Here is a 27,415-nt window from a genome sequence, read left to right as displayed (position 1 = left end):
TCATAAAACAATACTGCAAACCTAAAGAAATGTGACAAAATCCTATATAATATAACATAACATAATATAATATAATATAATATAATGTAATATAATATAATATAATATAATATAATATAATATAATATAATATAATATAATATAATATAATATAATATAATATAATATAATATGCAAAATGTAAAATGTAAAATGTAAAATATAAAATAATAATATATAATATAAAATAATAATATATAATATATAATATAAAATAAAACAAAACACTTTTTAACAATGGAGATCCATACAACACAAATGAGCTTCAGCTGTTTCTGTCATTCAGTATCTCAGTTTGTGTCTAAATTAAGGACTCGGCAGCTTTTCATGCAGTCAGCTAGAAAATGTGTCTAACACAGTAAAGAGATGATAAATGGAGAGCTCACACACCGCTATCAAGGGAACGGCTCGAGGAGATCATTACATCAAATCAAAGAGAGCATGAGCCCACTCACAGACGCTCCTTACAGACGCTGTGTGACGCCACACCAGACCAGCATTCAGATGTTAGACTGCAGTCCTCAGAGCAAACCCTGGACCATCACAACCACAGACACCAGACCTGACCAAACCAGAGCAAACACCAGACCTCACCACAAAACACAGCTATGAGCTCACAATCCAAACATCTGTGTTGTGTGACGTGAGAACTGATTGTGCAGCAGCATTTGTCCTTGTGACTGTATTTTCAGTCATTCATCATCCATTTGTGAAGTTGTTTTTGGTTTTCAAAACACAAATGACCTCATATATGTCGGTCAACATGGTGTCTATACCAATTAGACGGTTAAAATGCAAATTCAAAACTAAAGTCAATAATTTAAAACATAACATAACAACATATAACATAACCATTCCATTGCACAAAAGGTAAAACAAAATTTAATTGAATCAAATTAAAATTAAATTAATAAATGAATACATTCAACTCAATTAAATTAATAAGATAAAATAAAACATTAAAATAAAATAAAACAATAAAATTAAAAATATAAATGAAATAAAATAAAATAATAAAAAAATTTAGTACACTCAAAAACAAACAAACAAACAAATAAACAACTAAATAAATTAAATTAATAAATTAATAAAATAAAACATTAAATTAAAACAATAAAATGAAAAATATAAATGAAATGAAATAAAATAAAACAAAATAATAAAAAAATTTAGTACACTCAAAAACAAACAAACAAACAAACAAATAAACAACTAAATAAATAAAATAAAATTAATAGATTAATAAAATAAAACATTAAAATAAAATAAAACAATAAAATGAAAAATATAAATGAAATAAAATAAAAAATTTAAGTAAACTCAAAAATGCAGGTGTTAATAAATTGTTTGTGTTATGACTTATATAAATATAAAATAAAAAATAAAAAACACTAAAAATACAATTAATAAAACTAAATTAAATAAAAGTTAACGTGGCAGTAAACTTAATGAATGGAGGAAACATTTGCACATTTTTGTTATTCACAAATTGAAAATAAAGGTGCTAATATATTGTTAATGTGTTATGATTTATAAAAATAAAATATTAAATAAAATAATAAAATATAACATTAAAATAAATAAATAAAAGTTTGTGTGTTGTAAAAAAAAATATAATAAAATAAAATAAAATAAAGTTAACATGGCAGTAAACTTAATGAATGGAGGAAACATTAAAATAAATAAATAAATAAAATAAATAAATAAAAGTTTATGTGTTATAAAATATAAAAAGTAAACGTGGCTTAATGAATGGAGGAAACATTAAAATAAATAAATAAAAGTTTATGTTATAAAAAAAAAAAAAAAAATGATAAAATAAAAATAAATAAAATAAAATAAAATAAAATAAATAAACGTTAACATGGCAGTAAACTTAATGAATGGAGGAAACATTAAAATAAAGAAATAAAAGTTTATGTAATAAAAAATAAATTTAAAAATTATAAAATAAAATAAAATAAATAAAAGTTAACATGGCAGTAAACTTAATGAATGGAGGTAACATTAAAATAAATAAATAAAAGTTTATGTAATAAAAAATACATTTAAAAATTATAAAATAAAATAAAATAAATAAGAGTTAACGTGGCAGTAAACTTAATGAATGGCGGAAACATTAAAATAAATAAATAAGTGAATAAAAGTTCATGTGTTATAAAAAAATAATAATTATAAAATAAAATAAAATAAATAAAAGTTAACGTGGCAGTAAACTTAATGAATGTAGGAAACATTAAAATAAATAAATAAGTAAATAAAAGTTTCTTGTGTCATAAAAAAAATAAAAAAATAATAAAATTAATAAAAGTTAACAAGGCAGTAAAGTTGAATGGAGGAAACAGTTGCACATTTTTGTTGATCACAAATTGAAATTATTTAGTACACTTTAAAATACAGGTGTTAATATATTGTTTTTGTGTTATGATTTATACAAATAAAAAAGAAAAAGAAAATATTAAATAAAACACTCAAATAAAATAAAACCTTATTACCACAGTATTAAAAAGCTCTGAACACCATGAAATGTTTACCCCATAATTTTGGGATATTGATAAATGTCTACAAACACAAATGATAGATGAGCCATTTGTAAGGTTGTTGTTGGTTTTGTACAGTTGCACAGTTTGTAAACACACAATGACACGCATGTAAAGCACATGTTTAGCATGACAACAGTGTAACAGCACCATCAAAACCTGCTCATTCATCATAACAAACACTCAATAATAGCACACTAAATCATCCAGATGAACTGTGAAAGAGCATTAGATCTGTTCAGATTGTCATATAGATTGATTTGATAATCATCCCGTTCACACATACTGTTCAGTTTAATCCACACTGAACTAAAGCTGATGCTCATATTCATACTGTAGTAGAGCACTGCCTCCCTGTGGACACACACATCTACAAAAACTAAATAAAAGTATTAAAATACTTTTAATGTAAAATTCCAGCATGCAAACTGTCAGATATCAACAGATCTGTTACTGTTCAATTTTTTTTAAAACGTTACAAAACTATAATAAAATAAAATAATTTTATTAGCCAAAAGTTTGTTGCTAGTTTATGTAATTTACTACACTCTAAAAAAATATTTAAAATTCAATTAGTTTATAAAATTAAAAAATAAGATAACATTAGCCTTTATTTAATTATTTTTAACATTCTAAAACAATAAATGTTACTTAAAATGTAAATATAAAACATAACATAAAACAGTCTAAAGTTTGTTGTGTGTACTATAAAATAAAATAAAATAAAATAAAATAAAATAAAATAAAATAAAATAAAATAAAATAAAATAAAATAAAATAAAATAAAATAAAATAAAATAAAATAAAATAAAAAGCTGGAGGGGGAAAAATCAGTCTGGAGGGGTCTAACCAGATCAAAATGCTAAATAAAATAATAATGATGATTATTATTAAAAAAATAAATAAAATAAAATAAAATGAAATGAAATGAAATTATTATTATGAGCCAAAAGTTTGTTGCTAGTTTATGTAATTACTGCACATTAAAACATGGTTATTAAGAGTGTTTTTAATTATTTTATTTAATTATTTTTAACACCTTTTTGTTAAAATAGATAAAGATAAAACAGTCAAAAGTTTTTGTGTTTACTAATATAGTTAAATAAAATAAATAAATAAATAAAATAATTATTATGAGCCAAAAGTCTTTTGCTAGTTTATGTAATTACTGCACTTTAAAAAATAGTTATTTAGAGTTTATTTAATTATTTTATTAAAGAGTTTATTTAATTATTTTTAGCACTCTAAAAAAATATTAAAATAAATATAAAACAACATAAAACAGTCAAAAGTTTGTTGTGTTTAATAATATAGTTAAAATAAAAAGAAAATAAAAAGCTGGAGGAGGGAAATCTTTGTTTTCCATTAGAAAAGGCTAGACAGTTAAACATGCAAAATTAAATAATAATAATAATAACCATATAATAATAACATATGTATATATTAATAACAACTATTAAAAGCTAAAAGTTTTATATTTATGGAAAGAAAGGGAGGAATAATAATAATATTATTATTATTATTATTATTATTAATATTAATATTAATATTAATATTAATATTAACATTAACATTAACATTAACATTAACATTAATATTAATATTAATGTTAATGTTAATGTTAATGTTAATGTTAATGTTAATGTTAATATTAATATATTAATATTAATATTAATATTAATATTAATATTAATATATTAATATTAATATTAATATTAATATTAATATTAATACTAATACTAATACTAATATTAATATTAATATTAATATTAATATTAATATTAATATTATAACAAAAACAATTGAAAAAAAAACATTGTTTTTCTTTAGAAAAGGTCACTAATAGATGGATTATCCCAGATAATTAATTAAATAATTAAAAGGTATTTAAAGGTTACCTTTTAAAACAAATTCAATTACTTATTAACACAGCAATGCAAAAATAAAAATGCAAAATAAAATAAATTTAAAAAATGTAAATACAATTAAATTAATATTTTGTTCTAGGCTAGTTCAAAATGCACATTTAAATAAATAGTACAATAATAATAAGCTAAAGATTTTATATTTATGGCAATAAATAAATAACAGGGAGAAACATCGTTTGGCATGAGAAAGGGTCACTAGCCAAAACTTCTGACAGGTTTATACCTGGATAACCTTTACAACACAAACTACCTGGGAGATAGTAGAAATGCAAATGTAATTACGTATTAAAATATGCATTAATAAATAGATACGCATTAAGCTTTGCATACGTGAGCAAACGCGTTTGACGCTGTACGTGATGTTTGTGGAGCAGCTGTGTGTGTTGTGTTTGAGGTTTGATGTGAGATGAGCTCAGACTCACATTCAGCAGGTTTTCTGGATCAGGACAGACTTCATGGCGCCGGAGTTTGCCACCTTTCCTGCGGGTGTGAACTTCTCCATTCATCTCAATGGGGCTCTGAGGATCTCCATCATCTGCTCGTTACAGTCGCTTTGATGTGCTGCTCAAGATGATGATGATGGCGCGCTCAATCTGCTCACAGGAGCAAATCTACACCTCAACAGAGCCCACGACAAACATACTGTCTGAGAATCAAAAACAAGAACATTATCATTGCCTGGCCACTGTATATAGCTCATATTACCAATGCAATAGATTTATATGACAGGTTTCATGAGATGCATATAACAAACAAACAAGAGAACAATAAATAACTAAATAAAGTTACAGTATATGGTCTAAATATATAAATATTTTTGCAATTCTTTTCTGCTTTCACTTACTTGTAATTCTCAAAACTTGATTTTATTTATTTAATTATTTGCTTATTTAAGATTTAATGAATCCAGGAATCAAAATACTAATCTAATCTAATGAATAATTTATGTTTGCATTTGTTCCTGCTTTTACTTTTAACTCCCAAAAAATGTTTTTATTTATTTACTCACTTTTTTTACTTACTTACTGAAGATTTATCTGTTTGCATTTGTTTCTGCTTTTTAATTTTTTTTAATTTAATTTATGTTACTTACTGAAGATTTAACGAATCCAGCAACTAAAATACTAATTTGAAGAACTTATAATGAACACAAATAAATAAATAATGTTGCTTTATAGGTTATAAATAAATAAATAATGAATGAAAAAAATATGTTGCATTATAGAGCATAAATAAATTAGTTACTTGTATTTCTCATAACCTGTATTTATTTATTTGTTTACTTATTTACTTACCTACTGAAGATTTAATGAATCCAGGAACCAAAATATTAATCTGATGAATGTATAATGAAAATAAATATATACATTTTATTTATGTTGCACTAAAGGGTCTAAATAAATAAATTAATACATTTATCTGTATCCATTTTTTCCTGCTTTTAGTTACTTGTAATTCTCTACACTTAATTATTTTTTTTATTTACTTATTGAAGGTTTAATGTAACCAGGAACCAAAATACTAATCTGAAAAATATATAATGAAAAATAAATTAATTTATCTCTTTCCATCTTTTCCTGCTTTTAGTTACTTATAATTCTTAAAACTTGTCAATTTTTTTTTATTTACTTAATGAATACTTAATATATCCAGGAACCAAAATACTAATCTGAAGAATGTATACTGAAAAAAATAATAAATAAATAAATTTTATTTATGTTGCATTAAAGGGTCTTAATAAATAAATACATTTATCTGTATCCATTTTTTCCTGCTTTTAGTTTACTTGTAATTCTCAAAACTTAGTTAATTTTTTATTTACTTATTGAAGGTTTAATGTATCCAGGAACCAAAATACTAATTTGAAAAATGTAAAATGAAAAATAAAATAAAATAAATTATCTGTTTCCATCTTTTCCTGCTTTTAGTTACTTATAATTCTTAAAACTTGTCCTTTTTTAACTTACTGAATACTTAATATATCCAGGAACCAAAATACTAATCTGAAGAATGTATAATGAAAATAAACAAATAAATAAAATGAAAATAAATAAATAAGTAAATAAGTAAGTAAATAAATAAATAAATAAATAAATAAATAAATTTTATTTATGTTGCATTAAAGGGTCTAAATACATTTATCTGTATCAATTTTTTCCTGCTTTTAGTTACTTGTAATTCTCAAAACTTGTTAATTTATTTTTTATTTACTTATTGAAGATGTAATGTATCCAGGAACCAAAATACTAATCTGAAAAATGTTTAATGAAAAATAAATAAATAAATAAATAAATAAATAAATAAATAAATAAATAAATAAATAAATAATGTAATTATATAAATAAAATTAAAAGGCTAAGAGATTTTAAAGCATTTTTAATATGATTTTTCCGATTTTGCATGGAGACCATATTTATTTATGTATGAATAAATAAATAAATTGATCTGTTTGCATTTTTTTCCTGTTTTAGTTACTTGTAACTCCGAAAACTAACTTACTTACTAACTTACTGAAGATTTAACGAATCCAGGAACCAAAATACTAATCTGAAGAACGTATATTGAAAATAAATAAATAGGGGTATAAATAAATAATATTGCTTTGGATCAAATAATACTTATCTGCACATTTTTCCTGCCTTTAGTTGTAATTCTTAAAACCTGTATTTATTTAATTATTTATTGTTTGTTTGTTTGTTTACTTATTTACTTACTAAAGATTTAATGAACCCAGGAACCAAAATACTAATCTGAAGAACGAATAATGACAATAAATAAATAAACATTTTATTTGTTGCATTATTGAGTCTAAATAAACAAATAAATAAATACATTTATCTTTTTTGCATTTTTTTACTGCTTTTAGTTACTTGCAATTCTCAAAACAAAAATTCTTATTCTTATTATTTTTTTTTTTACTTATTGAACATTTAATATATCCAGGAACCAATATACTCATCTGAAGAATGTATAATCAAAATAAATAAAATTAAAAGGCTAAGAGGCTTGGTTCAAAGCATTTTTAATACGATTTTTCAGATTTTGCATAGAGGCCATATTTAATTATGTACATACATTTACAATTTGCTTATGGAACTACATACAGTGCTTGCTTTTACAGTATATTTTACTTTTTTAAAACCCTTTTTTAGGGGTTATACATTAATTATATTACATCTAGATAACACATATCCGATCATTAAAAAAAAAAAAAAAAGGCAAAGTAGCAAAGTTTTAAAAGTAGCAGGGCGCGAACAGCAGCGGGTGGAGGTGTGGCTGTGGCGGCATCTGTCTCGCGGGAATCCGCTGCAGGCTCTGTGGCTGGTAATAGAGAGGCGGGCGCTGTCCGCTCAAGGCGTGGTGCTGAAATACCGTCACAGGCGGGAGGACTGCAGGCGCAAAACCATCAGCAGTGCGCATGTCCTGAACTTCGCGCTTCAGCTTCATCCGTCTGTTCTGGAACCACGTTTTCACCTTTAAAAAAATATCCACGTTTAAAATGATGTTTCATTACATTCACAATACAATCAGGGCTAAAATACTGATATGTTAGGAGCAAGAAATGAATCTGATTTATTTGCTTGCAGATTACAATATTAAATTGTCTAAGAAAAAATTAATAAACAAATCTGTTTGCAATCTTTTTCAGCTTTTAGTTACTTGTTATTCTCAAAACTTGTCTTTCTTTTTTTTTATGTATTTACATACTAATATTTTAATGAATCCGGAAACCAAAATACTAATCTGAAGAATTTATCATGAAAATAAATAAACCTGTTTGCAATTTTTCCTGCCTTATAATTCTCAAAACTGGTCTTTATTTATGTATTTACTTACTAATATTTTAATGAATCCAGGAACCAAAATGTTAAACTGAAGAATTTATAATGAATATATATATATATATGTATGTATGTATGTATGTATATATGTATGTATGTATATATATATTGTATATTGCATAAGGTCTAACTAACTAAATAAATAATAAATAAACGAAATAAAAAAAAATTAAATCGTTTGCATTTTTTCCTGCTTTTACTTGTAATTTATTTATTTATTTGATTAATTTATGTACTTACTAAAATTTTAATAAATCCAGGAACCAAAATACTAATCTGAAGAATCTGCGGAATTTATTATTAATATTTATTTATGTTGCATTACAGGATCTAAAAAAATAAACAAATAAATAAAAACATTTATCTGTTTGCAATTTTTCCCTGCTTTTAGGTACTTGTAATTGTCAAAACCAGTCTTTCTTTATTTACTTACTGAAATTTTAATGAATCCATGAACCAAAATACTAATCTGAAGAATGTATACCTTATTTATTTTGCATTATATGTTCTAAATAAATAACTAAATAAAGTGCATGAATGCATTATTTATTTATTCAAAACACCATATCTTGCAATTCACATAAATACCTCCGAGGATTAACAAATGCACTTTTACTTTAACTCTTTTACTCATTACTAATATAAGTTAATAATTCAAAACATCTGCTGCCTACCACGTCTATAAATGTCCTCATCTCTCATACACACACCTGTGTTTCAGACAGCTCCAGTTTCTCCGCTATTTTCCTCCTTTGAGTCGCTCCGAGGTATTTATGTTTGCAGAAGGTTTTCTCCAGACGCGAGATCTGATCCGAACTGAACTTGGTTCTGACGCGCCGCTGCGGCCCGGATTCTCCTTCACTCTCATCGCTCTCAGAGCCCGAGGAGTAGCCACAACTATCTAATACGAGAGAAACAACATGTTAGATCCCTTACAAATCCAGAAAAACACTGAATACCACAATGAGAAGTTCATACTTACTTATAGGAGAAGATGGCACCTTGGTGTCTCCATCTCCAAGCGCATCTTGAGGAGCATCAGCGCATTTCTCTTGGTCCAAATCTTGAGCATGGAAGCTCTGGGACAACCACTCAACGGAGAACTTCTTAAACATGATGTTTCTTCCTAATATTTGGATGAGTTGTTGTGGTCAGTGCCCTGACTTTATAGGAGCTTCTTCTCCCCTCATTTGCATGAGTAAAGCCACTCTCGCGGAATTATAACTCTGTAATTGAAGTTAATAGATGTCGCAATGGGCTTGTTCACACGTTCTGCGTAGCCTACTTGTGATATCCAGGCGCCAGCGAGTCTGAGCACCTCTGTTCACCTCAAGTACCTGAGAAGAACCATCAATGCATTGATACAATCAGTTGAATTGACGGAGAGCAACATCATCCACTCAAGACAAGACCTCATCCATCGGCCGATAATGTGAAGATGAAAGAAAGCGGTGGATTTGGGCGGATCACTGTTTTACTTACAGTCGGATTAAGGCTTGATCCCTATTGTGTTTGAGTCTTTCCAATCTGTGTGATTCAACACGCTTGTTTATTGCATTAAATGCATCTTGGCATGGGTTTGAGCGGCAGGACTGATGTCTACAGACGAGTTTCTGCTGCTTTGTCTGCTGTCATTGAAGACTATATGGTGTTGCACCAGAGGAAAGGAGCTAAGCGTTTGATGTTTAATGGCAAATGTGTCTTTGGCGCCTTACAAACTCCAGTTTGAATGAGTAGCTCGGAAACACTGAGTTGTGCATCTACATGTGGAGATGCATGCACTTTAAGAATATAGATGTTTAGAAAAAAATACTAAAGCAATGGGATAAACTGAAGATGAAAATGAAATTTAAAGACTAATCACATCAGTTTAATTAAAAACAAAATATCTGAATTCTTAAGGAAAAATTAATTAAAAAGTAAATAAACAAATAAAAATGAATAAAGACGCATAAATACAGGGCTACTGGTAATTTAATCAATTCAGACACTCTACAAAAAAGGTTGCATTTATTTATGCATTTGTTTATTTACTTATTTCAGAAACCAAAATTGTCATTTGAAGATCATACAAACAAACAAATAGTATAATATAATTATTTATTTTAAAATAATAAAAACAATAAAAAATTTAAAATAAATAAAAATATAGGGCTACTTATGAATTCAGATACTCTACAAAATCTGAGGAATCTAATAAATAAATATTATCATATAAGGTTGCATTTATTTATTTGTTTATTTATTTATTTTAGAAACCAAAATTGTCATTTGAAGAACATATAAACAAACAAACAAATAGTATAATATAATTATTTGTTTAAATAATAAAAACAATAAAAAATTTAAAATAAATAAAAATATAGGGCTACTTATGATTATATAAATTCAAATACACTATACAAATCTGACCTATATATAAATAAATAAATAGTATCATATAAGGTTGCATTTATTTATTTGTTTATTTATTTATTTTAGAAACCATTGCATTTGAAGAACATATAAATAAACAAACAAATGGTATAATATAATGTTGCATTTATTTATTTATTAAAAAAATAAAAATAAATAAAAATACAGGGCTACTGGTAATTTAATCAATTCAGATGCTCTACAAAAAAGGTTGCATTTATTTATTTATTTATGTATTTGTTTATTTGTTTAATTCAGAAACCAAATTTGGAAGAACATATAAACAATCAAATAGTATAATATAATGTTGCATTCATTTATTTATTAAAAATAAGAAAAATGTAAACTAAATAAAAATACAGGGCTACTTATGATTTAATGAATTCAGATACTCTACAAAATAGCCATTTGAGGAACCTGTAAATACATGATAGATGATAGATAGATAGATAGATAGATAGATAGATAGATAGATAGATAGATAGATAGATAGATAGATAGACAGATAGACAGATAGACAGATAGACAGATAAATAGATAGACAGATAGACAGATAGATAGATAGATAGATAGATAGATAGATAGATAGATAGATAGATAGATAGATAGATAGATAGATAGTACCAAATGGTTGCATTTATGTATTTTTTTTTTTTTTATATATTTCAGGAACCAAAATGGTCATGTGAAGAATATACACACAAATAAATAAATAAATACATAAATAAATAAATAAATAGTATCATATAATGTTGCATATATTTATTAATTAAAAATAGTAAAATAATAATAATAATAATTATAATAATAAAATAAAAACATACAGGGCTACTGATGATTTAACAAAAAAATAAAATAAAATCATATAATGTTGCATTTAGTTATTCATTAAAAATAATAGAAATTAAAAAATACTCTGTACTCAAACTCTGTGCTCAAATACTCAAATACACCAAATACCCATCTAATGAATAAATAAATAAATAGCACCATATAATGTTGCATTTTTGTTCATTTATATATTCCAGAAACCAATGTTGTCATTTGAAGAACATATAACGCAAAATAAATAAATATATAGTACCATATAATGTTGAATTAATTTATATTTTTATATTCCAGAAACCAAAATTTTCATTTGAAGAACCTATAATGCCACATAAATAAATAAATGAATAAATGAATGAATAAATAAATAAATTAATTAATTAATTAATTAATTAATTAATGAATAAATAAATATTACCATGTTACCATGTTATTACCATGTTGCATTAACTTATTTAGTTATTATTTATTTGTATATATTCCAGAAAACAAAATTTTCATTTAAAGAACCTATAATCATCATAAATAAATAAATAAATAAATATGACCATATAATGTTGCATTTATTATTTTTTTTAATGTATATATTCCAGAAACAAAATTGTCATTTGAAGAACCTATAATGCAAAATAAATAAATGAATAGTCCTACCACATAATGTTGCATTTATTAATTTATTTATTTATTTTAAATGTATATATTCCAGAAACTTTTCAAATGAAAATTTTCATTTGAATAACCTATAACGCAACATAAACAAATATATAAAGAAATATTACGATATAATGTTGCATTTCTTTATTAATTAATTTATTTTTATTTATATAATCCAGAAACAAAAATTTTAATTTGAGGAATTTATAATGCAACAAACATAAATAAATAAATAAATAAATAAATAAATAAATAAATAAATAAATAAATCCAGAAACCAAAATACTCATCTGAAGACGCTATAATGCAACATCAAGATTAATTTGTATTACGTTATTAGTCAATGATGGCATGCACAGCATGAAATCATCTCTCTATTAAACCTGCATGGCTGGTTTTGCAAAATGATTATGAGTTATTAACCTCGATGGTCCTTCGGTAACCAGTTCTATAGTTAATCCTAATGTTGTCGGGGTCTGATATTAAAGTGTGATCAATACTCATCACATCTCCACTGTATGAGACAACACTTTAACACACACACAAGCCAGACATGCTGGAGCCAGTCTGTTGGGATTATGTGGAGAGTGTAAACTCATCAATGGGCGACTTAATTAGGACTAATTGTTGACCATGATCTGCTCGTTAGGTCTCGTTTGAAGTGCGCGAGGTCGCGCGCATATGAAAGCGCAGTGTGACTCCGTGACTCAGCGGCTCCTGCGGGATCAATGGCCTGCCCTGGTTTGTTTAGGGGTTCTTTGGCGCCTACATTTCATTTAAATCTCACTAGTATTACTGCAAGTCTATACGCCAGTCTCTTTCTCTGTCTGTGCACAAATGGCGAATAATTTGCGCCAAAATCGAAAAGGATTATGAAAAGGTAAAAAAAAAAAATATCCAAAAATGAAGCATATGTTTGGATATGGCCACGTTTTGACAAATTATAGGTTTCTGTGTGGGTTTTCAAACGAAGAAGACAGATCTAACTTAAGTTTTTACCTATGGTTTAAGGAAGCAAATTCTGTTTGGTTGCAATTTTTAAGATATGATTTAAGCTAGAAAAAAATGGATGTCAGTTGCTTTTAATTTGTTTTCAAACCTGAACTGGGGTTAAAAAGAGTTGGAATAATGTATTTTGAAGAAACAATAAATAAATAAAATCATACAATATTGCATTTATTTATTTATTTATTTATTTCAGAAACCAAAATAGTCATTTGTAGAACCTATAATGCAACATAAATAAATAAATAAATATTACATTTATTTATTTATTTATTTATTTATGTAGTTCAAGAACCAAGATAGTATTTTTAAGAACCTATAATGCTACATAAATAAAAAAGTAAATAAATAAATAAACAGTATAATGTTCATTCATTCCAGAAACCAAAATAGTCATTTAAAGAACCTATAATGCAACATAAATAAAACTTTCTTTATATTGTGGGTTTGTAAGTTCCACAAAACCTTTTACTTCAAGGATAAATTAATAATAATAATAATAATAAATAAAACTAGGCTACTTTAATGAATTCATATACTCTACAAAATACCCTTCTGAAGACATAAATAAATAAATAGTATCATATAATGTTGCACCTATTTATTTGTTTATTAATTCCAGAAACCAAAATAGTCATTTGAAGAAACTACAATGCATCATAAATAAATAAATAGTATCATATAATGTTGCATCTATTTATTTATTTATTTATTTATATTTATTTCAGAAACCAAAATAGTAATTTGAAGAACCTAATGCATCATAAATAAATTTAAAAAAGTAAATATATAAATAGTATCCTATACTGTTCATTCATTCATTCATTCATTCCAGAAACCAAAATAGTCATTTGAAAAACCTATAATGCAACATAAATATGGTTGTATTTATTTATTTATTTTAAATCTTTCTTTATATTGTGGGTTTGTAAGTTCCACAAAACCCTTTATAATAATAATAATAACAACAACAATAAATAAAACTAGGCTACTTTAATGAATTCAGATACTCAACAAAATACCCTTCTGAAGATATAAATAAATAGTATCACATAATGTTGCATCAATCCATTTATTTATCTCTTTTTTATTTATTTATTTATTTATTTCAGAAACCAAAATAGTAAATTGAAGAACCTAATGCATCATAAATAAATTTAAAAAAGTAAATATATAAATAGTATCCTATACTGTTCATTCATTCCAGAAACCAAAATAGTCATTGAAACTATAATGCATCATAAATAAATAAATTAATAGTATCATAAAATATTGTATGCATTTATTTAATTATTCCTGAAAACCAAAAGTCATTTTAAGAACATATAAAACAACAACATAAATAAATAGCATCATACAGTATTAAAATGCATTTATTTATTTATTGGTTTCTGACTATTTTGTATTAATGGCTCTCAAATTATTAATGGTTTCTTTTCATGGTTTCTGAAACAATAAATAAATAGTATCATACAATATTTACAATGCATTTATTTATTTATTTATTTATTATTTCAGAAATCAAAATAGTCAGAAACCACTAATACATTGAGAACTCAATGTAGTATGTGATGAATTAAATTAAATTGAATTAATTAATTACAAAATGCATCTTGATGCTGCAATATAACTTCTTAATTAAATAACTGATACTTATTTTACTTAGAGTAAATTTTATGCAGATACATAATTGTCAGGGCCCTTAAATGTAATTGTATTGATGCAATTTGGTTGCAAATGAGCAATACTTAAAATATATGAAATTATCCAAGAAAAAACACTGATTTCCCAAACAATCACTCAGTTTGGTGCGTGTCATAGTATCTTTTATCTTCAAAGGAAACTGATTAAGATTAAACGCATCTGAACAACAAATATTTCAGATCGATTCACTTCTGAAACCAATCAAATGTGAACTTTAAACTTAAGTTCAACTCGAATGTGAACAAATCACTAGTAAGGCTCAAGTAAGGTTTGCCATAAAACATACTTTATTTCTGATAATAAATAAACTCTTCTTTATAATTAAACACTATGTTTCTTTACAAAGTACAAATATTGCACACAGAATGTGATTTAAGTGTTTTAAAGGAACAAGTCTCAGAAATTGTCATTTTCAGTAGTAATGCTGCCTGGATATCATAAGCTGATGATGATGATGAGGAGGAGGAGGAGGAGGAGGAACCAGCGGCTGCTGTGGGATCATCTGCTGCATCATTGCGCCATGAGGCGGAAACGGAAGTCGCTGTCTGTCATAGCAGTGGTACTGAACCGGAAGCACGTGGGGGAGAACCATCTGAGGTAGAAGATAGTCAGCGCGCATCTCTTGAACTTCGCGCTTCAGCTTCATTCTGCGGTTCTGGAACCAAGTTCGAACCTGAAGAACAAACAAAAACACATTTAAAATTCGTTCTAGTATTCAACACGTGATGCTATACAATAAAATACAATTTCAGCCTTTGTACTTCATCAATTCAATGTTAGTTGTCAATTGAGCCTAGTAGCGAGTCAAAATTATATTATTCAAAATGCACTTTTCCACTTTTATTGGAGTATGCTTTACAATAAAATACTATTTCAGTCTTTGCTTGGCAATTTCTTGACTGTTGGTGAAATTTACTAGCTTTTTAAGTGTACAGTTTTCTCGATAATGTATTTCGAGGAAATAATTTGCTAAATATAGTAACTAAAGTCATATAATGAAGATAATAGCGTTTAATGATCGCGTCTCACCTGAGTTTCTGACAGATTGAGTTTCAAAGCTGTTTTCACTCTTTCTCCCGCATCCAAGTATTTGTGCTTGTTGAAGATTTTCTCAAGTTTGTCGATTTGTTCCGACGTGAATTTGGTTCGGATTCTGCGCGTCCCCGCGTCTTTTTCCACAACGTTTCCATCTTCGATGGACGCGCATTCGGACGCGGCCGCTTCGCTCTCATATCCAGAGGAATATCCGCTGTTTTCTGAAACTAAACATGAAATATGATTAAAACATGCTCTGTTTTCATTCACGTCAATAGAAATTAATCGAAAATACAATTAAGCGCAATTAAACACAAATACAATTAAACTTACAGCTTGGGGATGAGCAGCTCCTTGGCGTAACCGGAGTTGTGACCTCTTTGCTAATCTCTGGCTTCTGTTCAACTTTGTTAACCTTTGGTTTTGGCTGCAAATAAACCTTGTCGTACGATGTTGGAGCTCTCGGTTGAACCAAACAGGGTACGTGCGGCCTATGGATCTTTTTCTCCGGCTCCGAAACTTCTTGAGGCGCTGAATCGTGAAAGCTCTGGGCGAGCCAGTCCACTGAAAACGTCTTCACCATGATTGCTGTCTGTCTGAGGAAGTGAGTCTATCCAAGTACAATCCAAGACTGTTTGCCAGGCCTACACCAGCGGGCTGAATATATAGGCCGTCCCCGGCATCGCATTAACATATGCATGGAGGAGTTAACGCCTGATCGATTCTCAATCATTAGGCCTAATGGGTCGTTATTGAAGTCTTTACATATCCTGTGATTGTGTGAAAACCTGGCGCCAGCTTGTCTGTGAGAACCTCTGGCTCATCCAGCTGTCTGCATCCTCTTCAAACACAGATGGAGTGTCGGAACAACTGGATCCCGGTGGCGCATTTGTGGCGAAAAAGGCAGCCTTAATAATGGGAATTTAAAGTTTGAAGCTAGGAAACTTAAAAACAACTATCTTAAATGGCTAATAAAACTTTTTCAATATTTTGCACCAATTTTCAGCCAATTCCTGATAACAAAATCGTGTGTTTGCCCTGCTTTGCATTATATATAATGCAAAATATGAATTCATTGCTTACATATCTGGTTTTTCACAAACATATTGTGCAGCACAGCTGTTTTCAACATTGATAATAATCAGAAACGTTTCTTAAGCAGCAAATCAGCATATTGGAATGATTTCTGAAGGATCATGTGACGTTGAAGACTGGAGTAATAATGCTAGAAATTCAGCTTTGATCACAAGAATAAATTACATTAACACATATGCACATAGAAAACATTTGTACTGTATTTTCGATCAAATAAATGCAGTCTTCTTGAGCAGAAGAGACTTCAACATGCATGTTTAAATTATTTTTGTTTTTAACAATTTGACCATTTTGTAACCATATCCTACTGAACTTTGTCTTCAGACTTTTGTATTTACTAAAGTATTAATGTAGACTATATGATAAAACGAAAGTTACTTTATAAGGTCAGAATCTTATAAAAACAAAAACTGTAGCCAATAAAAAAAAAAGTATGAAGCAGCAATATTTGTAGCAATTGCGATTTTCTCAATATTTTGATTTTTTTCACACCCTCAGATTCTAGATTTTCAAATAGTTGCATCTCAGCAAAATATTGTTCTAAACCACACACTAATTGAAACTTTATTTATTTAGCTTCAGATGCTCTATAAATCTTAACTTCAAAAAATAACCATTTTGACTGTTTTTGTGGTGCAGGGTTATATTTATTTTCTACAACACCGTTCCGAACTTCTAGGATTTGACTAACTTTGCTTATATGCCAGCCTAGTTTGTATTTAATCTTTGATTTTCAGGCTTATTCTGTCGTGTCACTGTGACATCGGCGCGAAAATGATCAATGCATCAATTAGAAAAAAATACAGTTGTTGTCGCTTGGACGTGATTTTTTAAACATCCGAATATTGGAGCAAAAACCGCCTAGTTTCTTCTACTTGTCAGTGTTTCTGTACTTTGGTGTGTGATTTGACTGTAGTTCAAATGGTGGTGTATTAACACATGCTGATGCCTGTGGAGTCTCTGGCGCCACCGTCCATCACAGCAGCGTTTGGCGCGGTCGGCAAACATCACGATCAAAGGGATTACAGTAGCAACACAATTAACTTTGATTGACCAGCAGTTCAAATGCAAATTCACACCCGGACAAGCTTAAGCCTGATCCACTGTTTCAACACAACTACTAGACACAGTGAAAACAGTCAAAAGATCTCACTGCAGTAGGCTAAAACTGTGCAGTGATTTATTTTATATTAAATTTTAATCATGCATATGCACAAATGTGCATGTAGGCGTATGCATATTTAATGCAACTTATGCTAGAATGTTGTAAAGCTATTTTTTAATAAATAAACGAAGAGGAAAAATTATTGCATGCCAAAAGGTCGCTTTGGGGGAAAATGCAACAACTCACTTCAAATATCTTCATTCAGTTGTATGTTTATTCGAGGTTTCGTGATGAAACACAACCGCACAGACTGTGATTGAATAATATTGCTGATAAATCCGACATAATGGCATGTGAGGCGGCTCTTGGCACAGAGGTCTGCGGTTAATCAGGGATTTGGTGTTATCAGATTGTATTTGAATGTCTCTGGATGAGAGACAGAGCCTTTGAAAGGATCGTTTAGCTGGACAATGACGATAACGGCATGTTGACTGTTTCCTTTATCAGTGATCTATAGTGCGGGAGCTCGAGCTCTTTGACTCGCAATTAAAGCCTTTATCTGGAGCGCTTTGATCCGCAGAGGAACAATGAGGAGGATCCGATGTGCGCCGCTGCGCCTCCGGGGGCGCGCGTTTCCTCGCCTCCGCGTGAAACTCCGAAAACAAACCGCGGAGCTCAAACTCGCATTATTTAATTCGGATAAGACATGATCACATTTAAGTACAGCGAGCAGTTCTGTGAGTAATTCTTAAAGCAAATTAAATTGGTTTAATTGACAGTCATCGGATTGGCGAACACAATGATGGTTCTAAAGAAAACTTTAAAACATCACCTGAACAATGTTACTGAATAAAATGTGACCCTGGACCACAAAACCAGTCATAAGGGTCAATTTATTTAAGATTTGAGATTCATACATCACATTAAAAGCTGAATAAATAAGCTTTGCATTGATGTATGGGTTTGGAAATCGGCAATCTGAGGGTGCAAAAAAATCACAATTTTGAGAAAATAGCTTTTGAAGTTGTCCAAATGAAGTTCTTAGCAATGCATATTACTAATCAAATTCATTTTTGATATATTTACGCTCTGAAACTTACAAAATATCTTCATGGAACATGATCTTCACTTAATATCCTAATGATTTTTGGGGAAAAATGTGCATGATGACACACAAGTACAGCGAGCAGTTCTGTGAGCAATCATAAAACAAATTAAATTCATTTAATTGACAGTCATCAGATTAGCGAACACAATGATGGTTCTAAGAAAACATTAAAAGCTTTAATACATCACCTGAACAAGCACACTGTTGTTGCTGAATAAAATGTGACCCTGGATCACAAAACCAGTTATAAGGGTCATTTTTTTAAGATTTGAGATTCATACATCATATTAAAAGCTGAATAAACAAGCTTTGCATTGATGTATGGGTTGTTATGATAGAATATTTGGAAATCTGCAATCTGAGGGTGCAAAAAAAAAATCAAAATTTTGAGAAAATCGCTTTAGAAGTTGTCCAAATGAAGTTCTTAGCAATGCATATCACTAATCAAATTCAGTTTTGATATATATTTACGCTATGAACTTCACAAAATATCTTCATGGAACATGATCTTCACTTAATATCCTAATGATTTTTGGCATAAAAGAACAATCGACAATGCATTGTTGGTTATTGCTAGTATACCCATGCTACTTAAGACTGGTTTTGTGGTCCAGGGTCACAAATATGAACGATTGTGAGTGTGATATTGCTTTCATATCCAGTTATTGAGATATTTTGTTTACAGTTTAATGATGCATACATTTTTTGCATAATTCTAAGAACGTCCAGTACACTACAAGTCAAAAGTTTGAAATAATTACGATTTTTTTAGATATTTTTGAAACTTTGTCCTGCTTGCCTGTTGCTTTTATTTATTATTGTGATCAAAAGTGTCAGTAAAGACATTTATAATGTTACAAAAGATTTGTTTCAAATAAATGTTGTTCTTTTGATCTGTGAACCCTGACAAATCAAATTTTAATTTTGAAAATTGAATTTAGAATTCAGAAATGTTTCTTGAGCAGAAAACATCATTTTAGAAAGATTTCTGAAGAATCATGTGACATTTAAGACTGGAGTAATAATTCTGAAAATTCAGCTTTGATCACCAAAATAAACTACACTTTAACAGATATTCACATAAAAACAGCTATACATTGTAAAAATATTTTACAATTTTACTCTATTTTTGATCAAATAAATACAGCCCTGGTGAGCAGAAAAAACTCAAAACAATAAAAGTGTTTCTGTCCAGCCTTCACGGGCAATTATATATCACTTATAAATGATTAAAAACTAAATTAATAGTAGTGTGGTTTGGAATTGGTAAAATGTGCTTGGAAAAAAATATCAACTTGCCTAATAATTCTGTACACGCTGCATTCTGCACACCTGAAAAACACACTGCATCAAAATGAGAAGTTCATTCAACACAATGCAATTTATTGGCTCTAAATCTGATTCATGAGCTATTAACACCTTTCATTTAGTAAGTTCACAATCTTGCAGATGTTAAACAGCTAAACTAAATGGTTTTATTCAAATCTACAATATTATTTATAGACTGAAACCTGAAAAACAAATCTGTATGAGCTCCTTTCTTATGTTGGAAACCAAACAGTTGCTTGTAGCTATTGACTTGTGTCAATATATATATATCCCTCATAGTATGGGAGTCAATGGTCTGATGCTGTTTTAGTGCCATGTTAAAAAATGCAAAAAAAAAAAAAAAAAAAAAAAAAAAAAAAATCTACAATTACGAGAATAACATCAAAATATTTGTAAAATAAAGTCAAAATGTTCTGAGAATAAAGTTGAAATATTAAGAGAATAAAGTTAAAATATTATAAATCAAGTTAAAAAAGTAAAATAAAGTTAATAAGAATAAAGTGGAAAGTTAAGAAAATAAAGTCAAAATGTGTCAAGAATAAAGTCAAAATATTACCAGAATAAAATTTAAATATTTCGAAAATAAAGTAAAAATTACGAGAATAAAATCAAAATATTTAGAGAATAAAGTCAAAATGTTTCGAGAATAAAGTCGAAATATTTCAACTTTATTCTTTAAATATTTCAACTTCATTCTTAAAATTTTTACTTTATTCTCGTGATTTAAAAAATAAAGTCAATGTTTAAAGAATAAAGTAGAAATAACGAGAATAAAGTCAAAATCTTTTGAAAATAGTCAAAATGTTTCAAAAATAAAGTTGAAATATTAAGAGAATAAATTTGAACTATTACTAGAATAAAGTCGAAATATTTAGAAAATAAAGTCAATGTTTCAAAAATAAAGTCGAAATATTACGAGAATAAATTTTAATTATTGTGAGAATAAAGTTGAAATATTTCAAGAATAAAGTCGAAATATTACTAGAATAAAGTCGAAAAATTTAGAAAATAATGTCAACGTTTCAAGAATAAAGTTGAAATATTCTGAGAATAGTCAAATGTTTTAAGAATAAAGTAAAAATTACGAGAATAAAGTTGAAATATTGAGACTAAAGTAAAAATTATGAGAATAATTATATTTAGAGAATAAAGTTAAAATATTTAGAAAATAATTTAATTCTTGTAATTTTGACTTTATTTCAAAATATTTCGACACGATCTTAAATTTTTTAACTAAAACGCTGTCGTACAACAGGGACGAACATCTGTTTGGTTACCAATATTCATCAAAATATTACCTTTCGTGTTGAACACAAGAAAGAATCTCATAGGTTTGGAACAACCTGTTTTGGGGTGAACTATCCCTTTAAGTTAAGACAAATCTTATTGATAATGCGACGGAGAACAGATCAGAAATAGTTCTCAAATAGTTTAATTTAACTCTGATTAGAAAGATGCCTAGTTGAACTTTAAAACAGGGAAATAAAAGTGTAGGACAAATGCAAATGCAATGAGTTAAAATATTTAAATGTCACAATTTCCTAAGATTAGGTGTAGAAATATACTGCATCGACTCTATTAATAAAAGTATATTTTCTCCTCTCTCTGAAGGAGTTTATATTGCATTATTTCAAGCTTTTCAATCTCAGATGGTCTAAAATGCATTAATATAATTAATAATTGCTCAGTAATTCTTAATAAATCTATAAATACCCAGACTACAATATTTGGTTGTGTAGCTGTCAAAAAAACGTCAACACAAAAATAAAAGTCTTTGTCCTTAAAGAAAACCATCCATCATAAGCAAACTGACTAAGGCTGTTTGAAGAAGCGTGTGATACTTGAAGGTAAAGATGATCCTCAAATTAGGACTTCCATGTCTTGTGCTTTTCATGATCAGGTTTTTTTGGCACAGACTCCTAAATCCTTGTCAACATCCATATGAGAGCGACTGTAAATGTCTTCATCTCTCCTCAGAGTTTAGATGGAGACGTCTGCGAGTGGGTTACGGCTCCTGATGGCGTCCTCCAGCGGTGTTCCACATCTGTGCCGCTCACTGGAAAGAGGCTTTGACGCGGCGCAGCGTGTCGTGGATGCGGCGAGTGTGCCGCTCGCTGGGCGTCTGGCTGAAGTTGGCGTGGTTGTCCGACGCGAGGAGCGGGACGTCACACCGGCCGAAGCGTGTGATCCGCCCACGCAGGTACGTCTGCAGCTCAAGGTCGGGAGAGTAGGAATAGAGATGCTCCTGAAAAGCATGGACCTGACTGACCACACGAGCGATGTTCCTAAGAGGAAACAAATAGACATGAGACTCGACATGTGAGTTTGGTTTAAGATGCCAAGATAGAAAGTAGAGCATGTGTGCGTTCTGCAGATAATGTGAAATAATACATTAGTAATTGAACTAAAAAAAAATAGTACACAGAATCTTGCAACTAGACGGATGTACTGTTACTTTCGGTCAAAAATCTGGGTGTTATATTAGACAGCAACCTGTCTTTTGAAAATCATATTTCCCACATCACAAAAACAGCTTTCGGTAACACTTTCTATGAAACCCGTATTTATAATACGCTATATGGGTATTCTTAAAGGAACACTCCACTTTTTTTGGACATAGGCTCATTCTCCAACTCCCCCCCGAGTTAATAAGTTGATTTTTACCGTTTTGAAATCCATTCAGCCGTTCTCCTGTTCTGGCGATATCACTTTTAGCATAGCTTAGCATAGATCATTGAATCCAATTAGACCAATAGCATCGCGTTCAAAAATGACAGAGTTTCGATATTTGTCCTATTTAAAACTTGACTCTTCTGTAGTTATATTGTGTACTAATAATACCGGCAGAAAATGTAAAGCTGCGATTTTCTTGGTCTATAAGATTAGGAACTACACTCCCATTCCGGCGTAATAGTCAAAGAAGTTTGCTGCTGTAAATTGGCCGAAGCAGGCGCAGTAATATCACACAGCATGCATGAAATGCTAACCTAGCTGGGAACTCATTTCAGGCGCTGCGTGATATTACTGCGCCTGCTGCGTCCATATTACATTAAAAAATGATGCACATTAAAAAATAAAATTTGTTATCATATAAATAAAACACAAGCATAGTCTATATATATGAAAGGAATAAATAAGCTAAATATATCTGACTTAAAAAAAACTGATTTAAATGCATCTTTAAAAATAAAAACTGGAACAGGATCCGGCTCAAATTAAGAACAGTTAAGAACATAACTAGTTGTTGTTCTGAATCATAAAAAGATCATAAAGGCAACATTTATGAATGATCAACTCAACCCCCAAATATAAAACATTAGTTCCAGAAGTCCAGAATGAAACATGCACAGTATCTCCATGTGTGTGTGATTGACCTGATTCAGTGTGCTGTGAGCTACAGATGTACAACAACCAGCTGTGTGTCCAACTACGAACCTGCCGACAAAAGCAGCCCTACGGCAGCTGGCACAAACCCCAAACATCTCCAAACACACACCATCTGCTCCATAAACTCATTACCACCACATCTGACTGTCCATGACCTCTGACCTCCGCAGATGTCTGTCCTGCAGCGTATGTGAGCATGAGGAGAAACTGGATGAGTCGGTTCTACAGTAACGTTAAGACTTAAAGGAGTAGTTTACTTGAAAATTAAAAAGCGCTGATTTTATTGTGTCATTCCATCACTGTGTCATCAATGGATCCTCTGGAGTGAATGGGTGCCGTCAGAACGATAATGAGAAAAATCTAAATTTGCAGGCGTCCAAGATGTAGAGTTTGTTTCTTCATCAGATTTGGAAAAAAATGTGGCATTACATCACTGTCTCACCAATGGATCCTCTGCAGTTAATGGGTGCCGTCAGAATGATAAAGAGAAAAATCTAAATTTGCAGGCCGCCCAAGATGTAGAGTTTGTTTCTTTATCTGATTTGGAAAAATGTAGCATTCCATCACTGTGTCACCAATGGATCCTCTGCAGTTAATGGGTGCCGTCAGAATGATAATGAGAAAAATCTAAATTTGCAGGCGTCCAAGATGTAGAGTTTGTTTCTTCATCAGATTTTGAAAAAAAAATGTAGCATTACATCACTGTCTCACCAATGGATCCTCTGCAGTTAATGGGTGCCGTCAGAATGATAAAGAGAAAAATCTAAATTTGCAGGCCGTCCAAGATGTAGAGTTTGTTTCTTTATCTGATTTGGAAAAATGTAGCATTCCATCACTGTGTCACCAATGGATCCTCTGCAGTTAATGGGTGCCGTCAGAATGATAATGAGAAAAATCTAAATTTGCTGGCTGTCCAAGGTGTAGAGTTTGTTTCTTCATCAGATTTGGAAAAATGTAGCATTACATCACTGTCTCATCAATGGATCCTCTGTAGTGAATGGCTGCCGTCAGAATGATAATGAGAAAAATCAAAATTTGCTGGCTGTCCAAGGTGTAGAGTTTGTTTCTTCATCAGATTTGGAAAAATGTAGCATTACATCACTGTCTCATCAATGTATCCTCTGTAGTGAATGGCTGCCGTCAGAATGATAATGAGAAAAATCTAAATTTGCAGGCCGTCCAAGATGTAGAGTTTGTTTCTTCATCAGATTAGGAAAAAAATTAGCATTACATCACTCTCTCACCAATGGATCCTCTGGAGTGAATGGGTGCCGTCAGAATGATAAAGAGAAAATCTAAATTTGCAGACGTCCAAGATGTAGAGTTTGTTTCTTCATCAGATTTGGAAAAATGTAGCATTACATCTGTCTCACCGATGGATCCTCTGGAGTGAATGGGTGCCGTCAGAATGATAATAAGAAAAATCTAAATTTGCTGGCTGTCCAAGATGTAGAGTTTGTTTCTTCATCAGATTAGGAAAAAAAATTAGCATTACATCACTCTCTCACCAATGGATCCTCTGGAGTGAATGGGTGCCGTCAGAATGATAAAGAGAAAATCTAAATTTGCAGACGTCCAAGATGTAGAGTTTGTTTCTTCATCAGATTTGGAAAAATGTAACATTACATCTGTCTCACCGATGGATCCTCTGGAGTGAATGGGTGCCGTCAGAATGATAATGAGAAAAATCTAAATTTGCTGGCTGTCCAAGATGTAGAGTTTGTTTCTTCATCAGATTTGGAAAAATGTAGCATTACATCACTGTCTCACCAATGGATCCTCTGTAGTGAATGGGTGCCGTAAAAATGATAGTCCAAACAGATGATAAAAACATCACAATAATCCACAAGTAATTCACAACACTCCAGTCCATCAGTTAACATCTGAAGAAGACAAAAGCTGAAACAAATCTACTTTCATTATCACGGCACCCATTCACTGAGAGTAAGTATAATTTTTATTTTTGGGTGAACTGTTCCTTTAAAGACGCTGCTTTGAGTTGTGATGTTCCTCAGTTTGGATAGAGATGTCTGTTAATGTATGAATGTGAATGTAAGTGTTTGTGAGACCTCAGTTTGGGCCACTTGTACGCTCCGCTGGTCATGGTGAACGCTCCGATCTCCAGCTGCTGGATGTGCATGGCCAGGATGTGAGCGTCGGGGAGAGTTGGCCGTCGACGGCCCTTCTCTCCTTCCATCAGGCACAGATTATCACTCTTCAGAAACACCTGAAACAGGATCATTAACAGACTTTCCAACGTAGAAAAAAAGACCAATTCCTATAGCTCAAATAGTAGAGCATGTGCTCGCAATGCCAATGTCACAGGTTTGATTCTCATGAAATGCATGAACTCATAATATGTAAACTTTGAAAGCATCTAGCAAATGCATGTATTTAATTATTCAAACATTAAAAATAGAATTCACAAAAACTTTTAATACACCTCTGTTGTGATATACGCATGTTTTTAGTTTTCTGTTTTAAAATTTATTTTGTCAATTCATATTTTAATATTTTGTATATGTATTTTGTAGGACATACTCAAAAATGATCGGGTGATGCAACTGTCTTGAGATATAATAAAATAAAAAGAAAGAAAAAAGAGGTAAAAATATTATTAATAGCTAATTAATTATTAGAGCAATTAAAATAAACAGCTGTGAGGCAGATTTGTTTTTAATAATATGGTTAATAATATAGACAATAATAATAATTAATAATAATAATAATAATAATAATAACATTATCGTTATTATTGATAATATTATTAACACTATTATTATTATTATTATTATTATGTTCAAAAACAATAAGTTAATAAAATTTTAGAATAGTAATTATATTATTATTATTATTATTATTATTATTATTATTATTATTATTATTATTATTATCATGTTTGAAACAATAAATTAATTAAATTATTAAATTAAAAATTTAAATGTTAAAAATAATAATTAAAATAAATAGCCATGAAGGGGTTCTATTATTTTTACTAATTATTATTACTACTAATAATAATAATAATTAAGAAATAATTCAAAATAATTGAAACAGCTGTGAAGCAGTTTTGTTATTATTCACATTATTAATGTTATAAATATTATATAATACAATAATACTAATAGACATAATAACAACAACAACAACAACAACACTAATAATAATAACACTATTATTATTATTAACACTATTATTATTATTACGTTTTAAACAACAAATTAAAATCTACAAATTTAAATTCTATATTATTATTATTTTTATTATTATTATTTAATACTTTTTTAATTTTAAATTAATTAAACTTTAGAATTTAAATGTTAAAAAAGAAAATAATTAATATAAATAGCCATGAAGTGGTTCTATTATTATTACTAATACTAATTATAATAATTAAGAAA

The 27,415-nt window shown here is 29.2% G+C and overlaps 3 protein-coding genes across 3 annotated transcripts in view; all 3 read right to left on the bottom strand.

Moving 5' to 3' along the window:
• Window positions 1–7,741: 7,741 nt before the first annotated feature.
• vent (ventral expressed homeobox) lies at window positions 7,742–9,464 on the bottom strand. Its single transcript, XM_073834527.1, has 3 exons — window positions 9,332–9,464; window positions 9,060–9,250; window positions 7,742–7,981 (listed from the first exon to the last, which is right to left on the bottom strand). The coding sequence occupies exons 1-3, from the start codon at window positions 9,462–9,464 to the stop codon at window positions 7,742–7,744; spliced, it is 564 nt and encodes a 187-aa protein (XP_073690628.1).
• A 5,782-nt stretch (window positions 9,465–15,246) lies between these two features.
• LOC141326568 (homeobox protein vent1-like) lies at window positions 15,247–17,014 on the bottom strand. Its single transcript, XM_073835292.1, has 3 exons — window positions 16,324–17,014; window positions 15,985–16,217; window positions 15,247–15,628 (listed from the first exon to the last, which is right to left on the bottom strand). The coding sequence occupies exons 1-3, from the start codon at window positions 16,571–16,573 to the stop codon at window positions 15,368–15,370; spliced, it is 744 nt and encodes a 247-aa protein (XP_073691393.1). The 5' UTR covers window positions 16,574–17,014; the 3' UTR covers window positions 15,247–15,367.
• A 5,232-nt stretch (window positions 17,015–22,246) lies between these two features.
• kndc1 (kinase non-catalytic C-lobe domain containing 1) overlaps window positions 22,247–27,415 on the bottom strand; it is a gene marked incomplete at its 5' end in the record, with an annotated part of 56,033 nt that continues 50,864 nt past the window's right edge. The window contains 2 exons of the mRNA XM_073834526.1: window positions 22,247–22,912; window positions 26,084–26,241. Coding sequence (XP_073690627.1) covers window positions 22,681–22,912; window positions 26,084–26,241 — 390 coding nt within the window. The remainder of the gene's footprint in view (window positions 22,913–26,083; window positions 26,242–27,415) is intronic.

This window comes from Garra rufa, chromosome 2, assembly GCF_049309525.1.
Source record: "Garra rufa chromosome 2, GarRuf1.0, whole genome shotgun sequence".
Lineage (NCBI taxonomy): Eukaryota > Metazoa > Chordata > Actinopteri > Cypriniformes > Cyprinidae > Garra > Garra rufa.
This window is presented reverse-complemented; position numbering and strand designations above follow the sequence as displayed.

Bases quoted from the DNA above. Each gene is read 5' to 3' on its own strand.
- vent (XM_073834527.1), bottom strand. From the start codon at position 9,464: ATGTTTAAGAAGTTCTCCGTTGAGTGGTTGTCCCAGAGCTTCCATGCT. The intron at 9,251-9,331 runs GTAAGTATGAAC...CTCTCGTATTAG, and splicing joins GGTGCCATCTTCTCCTATAA to ATAGTTGTGGCTACTCCTCG. The intron at 7,982-9,059 runs GTGTGTGTATGA...ATTTTTTTAAAG, and splicing joins TGGAGCTGTCTGAAACACAG to GTGAAAACGTGGTTCCAGAA.
- LOC141326568 (XM_073835292.1), bottom strand. From the start codon at position 16,573: ATGGTGAAGACGTTTTCAGTGGACTGGCTCGCCCAGAGCTTTCACGAT. The intron at 16,218-16,323 runs GTAAGTTTAATT...TTTCATGTTTAG, and splicing joins GAGCTGCTCATCCCCAAGCT to TTTCAGAAAACAGCGGATAT. The intron at 15,629-15,984 runs GTGAGACGCGAT...TTTGTTCTTCAG, and splicing joins TCAATCTGTCAGAAACTCAG to GTTCGAACTTGGTTCCAGAA.